At 25.1% G+C, this 8,759-nt stretch overlaps 2 protein-coding genes across 2 annotated transcripts; both read right to left on the bottom strand.

Moving 5' to 3' along the window:
• Positions 1 to 213: 213 nt before the first annotated feature.
• LOC126910395 (uncharacterized) lies at positions 214 to 3,028 on the bottom strand. Its single transcript, XM_050692950.1, has 2 exons — positions 2,881 to 3,028; positions 214 to 1,015 (listed from the first exon to the last, which is right to left on the bottom strand). Exons 1-2 carry the CDS (start codon positions 2,955 to 2,957, stop codon positions 214 to 216), a joined length of 879 nt encoding a protein of 292 aa, XP_050548907.1. The 5' UTR covers positions 2,958 to 3,028.
• A 1,677-nt stretch (positions 3,029 to 4,705) lies between these two features.
• Positions 4,706 to 6,948, bottom strand: LOC126910390 (uncharacterized). The gene is made up of 3 exons (XM_050692936.1): positions 6,023 to 6,948; positions 5,478 to 5,558; positions 4,706 to 5,423 (listed from the first exon to the last, which is right to left on the bottom strand). The coding sequence occupies exons 1-3, from the start codon at positions 6,910 to 6,912 to the stop codon at positions 4,706 to 4,708; spliced, it is 1,689 nt and encodes a 562-aa protein (XP_050548893.1). The 5' UTR covers positions 6,913 to 6,948.
• Positions 6,949 to 8,759: the final 1,811 nt, after the last annotated feature.

Below are 8,759 nucleotides of genomic sequence, written 5' to 3'. Positions count from 1 at the left end.
TTTGTTACAAACAATGAGAACAGTAAAAACGCTTTTCCTTACTTATTGAACATTCTATATATCTAATCAAATAACCCAGCTATGGTGGGACTCCTACTAAATTTTGTGATATACCTAAAAGAACAGCACAAAAAGCTTAATATTTGGGTAGAACCCAACCAGCTAGGCATAAAAAAAATAAAAATAGACATAGAAAAAAAATTGATTAATAAATTAATTAAATTTATTTAAACCTAATTCTTCATAGTAAACTTTTATAACATTTTCAGAAAATACAATAAGTTTGTTACAAGCAGATGAAAAGGTTTCCGTATTTATTGAATTAGGTATGTCAATGTTTAACGATAAATTTCGTAATCGACAATGTTTTTCATGTGAAGCATTTAAAGTACGGTGTTTCGATTTGTGATATTTTAAAAATTTTGTAATATTTTTAACACTTGTACTTGCGTAATATAGATTCTTACTCTGTTCAATGATATCACTTTTGCTATCCAAAACATCTATTGAATATTTTTCAGAATTAATTTCCTCAAGTAATTTATTGATTAAAGAACACAAGCATTTTAAATTCGAATTCCAGTTGTCATGAATATATTCTCCTATTAGTTTATTTAATGATACCAATGTTTTATACATTACTTCAAACATTTTAGTTGACTCGTGAACAGCATCAAAAATTTGTCGCACTAAATTTATATATATAAAATCATTACATTTCACATATCTCATTTCACAATAACTTAATATGAAAATTACATATTCATAATACTTAAACATTATTTCTGTATAAATGCACTTGATAACTCTTAATATATGTTGTTTTTTACAATGAAAATTTAGTTTGTCTACAGGGTGTCTAAGAATACGGTCTACGCTTATAACTTGATCATTAAATACAATATGAATAGGTTTCAATGATTTCCATCCACTTTCTTTAGTAATTGCATTTATTAGTTCGATTCCCTCTTTTTGATTAATATTTTCATATAAATAAACTGGAAATCTGACACTACTAAAAATATATATAGTGTAATTTATTAATAATATTAGCATTAGTTTATTTGATAAATGTTCAGATTAAAATTCGTTAATTTTTTTAATAAATTGTAAATATTAAGTTTATTATAATAAAACTTATTCCTAAGGATAGATTTTATAGGATATTTTTAAAATTTTAATAAAAACTTATTATTTCTTTGTATGTTATACAAACAATGAGCAAAAAATAAAATAAAATTTTATTGGACAACAACATGATCAATAACATTATTTTAGTTTCGATGCGAAACTGAGAAGGCATTAATTTTACATGATGTGTTTTTTTTTATTTATGAATTTTTAGCTTCGATGCGAAGCTACCTTCACAGCTTTACAAATCCTATCTAGTCGAAGACATTACCCTTAAAAATTAAAAAATTTCCCCCTTTCCTCGTAAATGGGAGAAACCACCAAAAAAATTACAAATTTAAATATCGCTAATTTTCGAAATTTTTTCAATTTTTTTTACTAAAAACTACCGTAACTTTTTCAAAAATGAACATAACAATATAATTTTTTTTTATATAGAGGTTTGATGTATTTACCTATCATTTGGTATATTTTTTTTGTAAATTCGACCCTTTATCTGCCCACAGAGGGTATTTTAAAATGACAACTTTTTCACAAAAAATTAACTTTTTCAACTTAAATTTTGAACCTCTGGACTTGTCTTAATGGTGAAAATGGCTATCGAATGCTATTTTTATGTGAAAATTCTCGATTTTATAATTAAAATTTTTTACTTTAAAGTGCTATAACTTTTTAAAAAATGTATGGATCAATACAATTTTTTCATGTGAAGTAGTATATATATACATATTTTAATCGACATACTTTTTTTTTAAATCAGACCATTTCCCTATATACGGGGGGGCTTTAAATATTAAAAAATCATATAGAAAGTAGAATTTTATCAACTTAACTTTTGAAAGTATTCCTGAAAGTCTGACACTTTTATATATATCTTAAATTAAAGATAATATATCATACTTTAATTTGAAAAAAAAAATTTGACTTGTCTTCACGGCAAAAATGGGTACCGAATGCTATTTTCGTGTGAAAATTCTNGACTATCTAAAGATTTGCATGGAAGCGTTTATTTTTTAAAAATGGGTACCGAATGCTATTTTCGTGTGAAAATTCTCGATATTATTTTTTATATTTTTAACTTTATAATGCTATAACTTATTGAAAAGTATATGGATTAACAAAATTTTTTTATGAGAAATAATATTTTTTAATAATCCCTTTTTCATTCTACATACTTTACCTTAATCAGGATATTAATAAGGAACTAGCAGATCATGTAGCTTTTGGAATAATCCACCATTTTTTTTTAATTAAACACTATCTAAAGATTTGCATCGAAGCGTTTATTTTTGATAGTGATTTTAGTCACTGTCAGATATCATTATACTTGATTCAACTATACCATGGCATCACTGTACCGCAACCTTACTGTGCTGGCTTTTTTTAGTTATTTTAATTATATATGAGAGTGGTGCCCAACGTTAAACTCTTATATAAACATTAACAAGACCATTTTTTTTAATCATCATGAATAAATATGAGAAATGGGGGGAAACAAATATCACAGGTAAAGTGAATAACGTTAATATTGGTTTTGTAAATATTGTAATATTTGAGAAAATATGATTTTTTGTCTAGTTAGTTTGCCAAATAACATTTATAAAAACTTGGTTCTATTCTATTCGCATCTACATAAGGGGCTCTTTAGATGCAGTATAATTTTGTAAATCAATCAGTAGTATAAGAAAATATGGAATTTTTTACGTTTAATAACGTTAATTTATAAAGTTTTCAAATAAATAATCTTACCTTTCATTTTTTGATTCTAAAACTTCTTCAAAACCAAGATTTTTGTATAAATTTGTAGAAACTTCAATATAATACATGTTAAGCCATTCACTTAAATAATAACTCAACTCAATGTTTTTATTTTGTAGCGCTTTATAGTCTTTTAAACTATTTTTCTCTTTAATTTTCTTATAGGTCTAGAATAGAATTTATTAATTTTCTGTGTTAGATATATATATTTTAGTACATATCATATTTATTTAAAATAATATTTTAAGCAAACACAGCGGTTGATTATTTATAATTGTTTAAATAATATGTTCATACAATTTTTTTTATACACCTTATGCTTAAAATTTGTATTAACTACATATTTCCAATGGACAATTTTATTATTTTATACACCATTAGATATGATTTAATATAAATATTTTTTTTATTCTATTAATTTTGAAAGTTCTATGAATCAGGATCAGTATATATTGAAACGAAATATTTACATGATTATAAGAAACGATAACGTTATGGGGTTGTAAATCGTTTAGCGCTACTGGTTTTTAAATAATGTAATATACTGTGTAAAACATGGATATATTTCTAAGTAGGTTAAAAATACCTATATGACATGATTTATGATCTTCTTATTAAATGTTTGATTATTAGCAGTTTAAGACAATTTGTTAAAAATTATAAACATTATTATAAGAACGTCGTTTTTCAGTTATAATCTGATTTGCATCAGTCACATGGTTGCATATAATCAAATAGAAAAATTTCTGAAAACTTTCAGAAAAGTTNCACATGGTTGCATATAATAAAATAGAAAAATTTCTGAAAACTTTCAGAAAAGTTCTGTTTAAATTAATTGATTACATGCTAATATATTTCTTTATTTTGCAATCAATAAAATAATTTATTATGACATTTGAAGCTCATTCGTATATGCTTGCTTGCTTGTTGTTATAATTTTTATTATGGTGCCTTACTTAAAATTTGTGTTAGTTATATGTATCTACTGTCCTCATGTCTTTTAATGTGAAACACCAAATAACCATGTAGAAACACAAAAAAGTATTTTGGATGAAAGGGATAAAAGGATGTAAAAGGTGAGAGGGGTATATATAATGTATTAAACAAAAACCGGTATAACAGTTTCGTCGTAGCATAGTAGGGACAAGAATAGATGATAAGTGACAGTGATTAAAATCGCTATAGTAAGAAACGTTTCAATACAAATCTGTAGATAATGTTTAATTTTAAGAAAGTGGTGGATGACTCCAAAAATAAAATAAAATAATTTTTTGAGTTAATTTAATTATTAAATATGTGTAAGAGGGGGTTATTGTATTTAAACCTGCAGTTAATAATAATATATATTTATTTGTTTTTATATTCCGTACGAATGGCTTCATTAAATTGCCACACAGACGACAACAGTTAAATTTTAACTCAAAGATTTCATAGATTATTTTAATGTCTATTATATAGATTTGCAACTGATTATTGATTTTAATCAAACTATGAACATACTAAAAATCATATTAATTGATTCTAATTTATAATTATTGGTATTTTTATTGATTACTTATATTTATATCACATAGTGTTTTATTTGTAATTTATATTGTGTTATTTATTATTTTTATTGAATGAATAATACAATTTTATTTAAACTAACGACCTCAGTTTTTCTTTATTATATATTAAAATTAATTCAGATATCCAGCATAGACGAGTATCTGTGATCAAGCTGTAAGAACAGTCTAAAAAGCCCCTTGTTTGCGTTAGAACCTAGCTAGACATAAAAAAAATAAAAATAGATATAGAAAAAAAATTGATTAATAAATTAATTAAATTTATTTAAACCTAATTCTTCAAAGTAAACTTTTATAACATTTTCAGAAAATACAATAAGTTTGTTACAAGCAGATGAAAATTTATCGGTATATATTGACTCAGGTATGTCAATGTCTAATGGTAAATTTCGTAATCGGCAATGTTTTTCATGCGTTTTATTTAGAGAACTTTTCAATTTGTTATATTTTAGAAATTCAAAGAATTTTCTAACGCATGTTGTTGCGTCCAATTGCGTTACTTTCATGTTATTGTTATCACTTTTGGTATCCAAAACAGCCATTAAACAATTTCCAGATTTTATTTCTTCAAGTAAGTTTGTTATTAAAGTACACAAAGATATTAAATTAGAATTGATGTGGTCATGATAATATTCACCTCTTAAATTATGTAATGAAACCAATGTTTTATACATTATATCAAACATTTTAGTTGTCTGATTTACTGCATCAAAAATTTGTCGCACAAAATTAATATATGCTACATCATTATTTTTTACATAAACTGTTTCACAAAAATTTAATAAGCAAATTACATACTTGCAATACTTAAACAATATTTCTGTATAAATACACTTGATCAACCTTAATACATGTTGAATTTTACAATGAAAATTTATTCTGTCTGTTGGGTGTCTAAAAATACGGTCTACGCTTATAACTTGACCATTAAATATAATATTAATATGTTTCAACGACTTCCATCCACTTCCTTTAGTAATTGTNAATATAATATTAATATGTTTCAACGACTTCCATCCACTTTCTTTAGTAATTGCATTTAATTGTTCGATTATTTGTTTTTGACAAATATTTTCATATGAATAAATTGGAGGTTTGAAAATACTAAAAAATATATACACTGAGATTTATTAATCATACTTCTCATAGTTTTTTCGTAAATAATGTTTTTATAGAAATTTAATTAATTATTATGAATCATTGTAAATATCAAGTTTATTGTAAGAAAAAGTAATTCTTGGGGGGTAACTTTTGACAATTTAATGGGAACTCGTTATTACTTTGTTTATTAGTTAATGTAGAATGTATTAAATAAAAGTTTGACTGGTTCATATCCAGTTGGATAAAATTATTTTCTGATATAATAAATAATTCTTATTGGGTAAGGGGACTAAGACTTTCATCTAGCATATAAACATTATAACAAGACATTTTTTTTTTTTGTTAGTCGATTATAATGTTATTATCGGACTTGTAAACTTTTTCATTAATAGAATATTTAATGATATAAACAGTAATTTATAAATGTTTACTATTACTCTACAATAATATCAAATAGATTTTCTTACCCTTCTTTTTTTGATTCTAAAACTTGTTCAAAGCCAAGATTTTTGTAGAAATTTGTAGAAATTTCATTATAATACATGTTAAGCCATTCACATAAATAATAGCTTAACTCAATGTTTTTATTTTGTCTTGCATTATAGTCTTTTAGATTCTCTTCAAGTAAGCACTTTGATTTACGATTGTAAACAATTAAACTATTTTTCTCTTTAATTTTCTGATAGCTTTCGTTATCTATTCCTTTGATAAAACGGTTCACATCTAAAATAACCTCATAAGCATCTTCTTTTGTCTTAGGATCGTTTAGGTCGATAAAAATCTGAGTATTTTGTTGAATTTTTAGTGTTGCAAATTCTACAAATGTATAAATTTCATCTACTATAGGTATTGAGAAAGTTTTTTTTGCACTCGCTAATGTTTTTAAATCTATGTTGCTAAGATAGTTCATTACATTATATAACTGTTCAAACATGGTTTTCGAATTTTCCACAACACTTTGAAGTGAAACTGTACAACTTAAAAAATTATCTCCCTGGTTGAAGTCATAATATTCTTGACATCGTTTAGCTATAGCGCTAATATGATCAATAAATGTGTGAATGACATCTGTATACGTGTAATTTAAAATATGAATTATAGCTTCGAACTTTTTTGGTAGTACTACACGACTCTCTTTGCAAATAACGTCCTTAATTTTAGTACTTATCTCTGTAGAAAAGTCGTATTTAATTTCCAAATGCTGCATAGAATCCCATCCAACTTGTTCACTTATATGATCCATTACTACTGAATAATACTTTTCATATGTTTTTTGTCTTATTTTGCAACTCACAAAGCATTTTGTAGTTAGAATCCAAAAGGTATAAAATATAGAATAAAATATCTTGGGTAACATTATTCAAAATTTAAATTACACAAATATTATAGTAAGTAAAATTTTAGTAGAATTATTAATTTTCTGTGTTATATATATATATATTAGTACCTATCATTATTATATAAATTAATATTTTTAAGCAAACACAGTGGTGGATTATTTTTAATTGTTTAAATAATATGTTCAAACATATTAAGGATAATATTTTCGACTAGTTAAAATTTATGATATTGACGTATCTATGAAAGATATCGTTTCGGTGAGAGCTGAAAAAAGTGGACAGATACACAAACAAAACTTATGGTCAGGAGGGGTAATTTTGAATAGGGTTATCTTAAACGAGGCTGGTATTCTAATAAAACAAATAAATTATTTTTGCCACATATTTTGCATATGTGGTACACTGAAAAAAATATTATACACTTTAATTTGTAAATCTTCACTTTCATCTCAATTTGTGTCAAAATGTAAATATTGAATTGATTTATACTTAAAATTTTTAATTAATTCATTAAGTCACGAAGAATTATATACCGCTCCTGTGCGATTTGAGGCATGTTTGAATTCTAGGCCAATAACGCCGCTGTCTATTGATCCGTCTGATTTAAATGCATTAACTCCTATTAATTTTTTAATCGGTAGTTCATTGACAGAAATACCTGAACCCTACTTAACAAAAATAATTCCCAATTGGTTGAGAAGATGGCAGAGAGTAACGCAGTTATNACAAAAATAATTCCCAATTGGTTGAGAAGATGGCAGAGAGTGACGCAGTTAACACATCAAGTTTGGAACCGATGACAAACTGAATATTTATCTACGCTTCAATATAGGGCAAAATGGAAAAAATCATTGGGGCTGTTCCAAAAAAGATGATTTGGTTCTAATAAAGGAAAGTAACATACCTCCACTTCAATGGAGGCTAAGTAGAATTTCAAAGGTTTTTTTTTTGGAAATGACAACATTACCAGTGTAGCCATGGTTAAAACGGATAGAAGGGAATTCAAGAGAACAGTCAGAACTTCATGTCTTTTGCCGCTCGAAAAGGAAGAGCCAAGCTCGTAAAATGTTTGTTTGTTAAATATGTTGTTCAATAAAATTCTTTTCAATTATTCAAATGAGTATTTTTATTAATTTAATTATATTTTTTTTGTAATTTTGAATGTTGTAATTAAAAAATGAGAATATGTTAATTATGTTTTGTTGTAATAATAATTTACTTATTTTATTTTATTTTTTTTTTGATTTTACATGTATAGTGTAATGGTAGCCGGTATGTTGATGACTTGTATATATTATTAATTGCACTTATTTTTTTTTTTTTGTTATCTAATAAAAGCCGGTTGGCCTTTTGTATACTCGTTAGTGTACGTTCCACCGCTGAACTGTTAGCGACGCGCTCCTAAGCACAATTATATTTAATGCTTTGAAGTTTTAATTATAAAAAAAGGAGAAACTAAAACTTTGAAATAATAATCATATTTAATATAAATTTAATGTTAATTATAGTGATATCAAAATTAAATATATCAAAAAATAATACAAAACGTGAGAGTTGATTTATTACGCTTAATAATCCCGTTTACACGCCAATTATCATTTATATTTTTATAATATTATTTAAATATTTCATTACTATAATAAATTTTCATTCATATATTACACTTTTAAATCAAAAAACCTTGTAATCAGAATTTAATAAAAATAAAATAAAAGTTCCTTTTGCTTTTTGAATAATTCATTAATATTTTTTAATTAAACACTATCTACAGATTTGCGTCGAAGCATTTCTAATAATAGTGATTTTAATCACTATATATATCACATGATATCATCTATACTCGCCCCAACTATGCCACGTTCAC

Source organism: Daktulosphaira vitifoliae, unplaced genomic scaffold (genome assembly GCF_025091365.1).
Source record: "Daktulosphaira vitifoliae isolate Bord-2020 unplaced genomic scaffold, ASM2509136v1 Scaffold_1, whole genome shotgun sequence".
Taxonomy (NCBI): domain Eukaryota; kingdom Metazoa; phylum Arthropoda; class Insecta; order Hemiptera; family Phylloxeridae; genus Daktulosphaira; species Daktulosphaira vitifoliae.
This window is presented reverse-complemented; position numbering and strand designations above follow the sequence as displayed.

What these genes read in the sequence shown, in the direction of transcription:
- LOC126910395 (XM_050692950.1), bottom strand. Translation starts at nt 2,957, where the DNA reads ATGTATTATATTGAAGTTTCTACAAATTTATACAAAAATCTTGGTTTT. An exon ending in TTAGAATCAAAAAATGAAAG is followed by an intron (nt 1,016 to 2,880) that starts GTAAGATTATTT and finishes ATATATTTTTAG; the next exon opens with TAGTGTCAGATTTCCAGTTT.
- LOC126910390 (XM_050692936.1), bottom strand. Translation starts at nt 6,912, where the DNA reads ATGTTACCCAAGATATTTTATTCTATATTTTATACCTTTTGGATTCTA. An exon ending in TTAGAATCAAAAAAAGAAGG is followed by an intron (nt 5,559 to 6,022) that starts GTAAGAAAATCT and finishes TATATTTTTTAG; the next exon opens with TATTTTCAAACCTCCAATTT. An exon ending in TTAAATGCAATTACTAAAGA is followed by an intron (nt 5,424 to 5,477) that starts AAGTGGATGGAA and finishes AATTACTAAAGG; the next exon opens with AAGTGGATGGAAGTCGTTGA.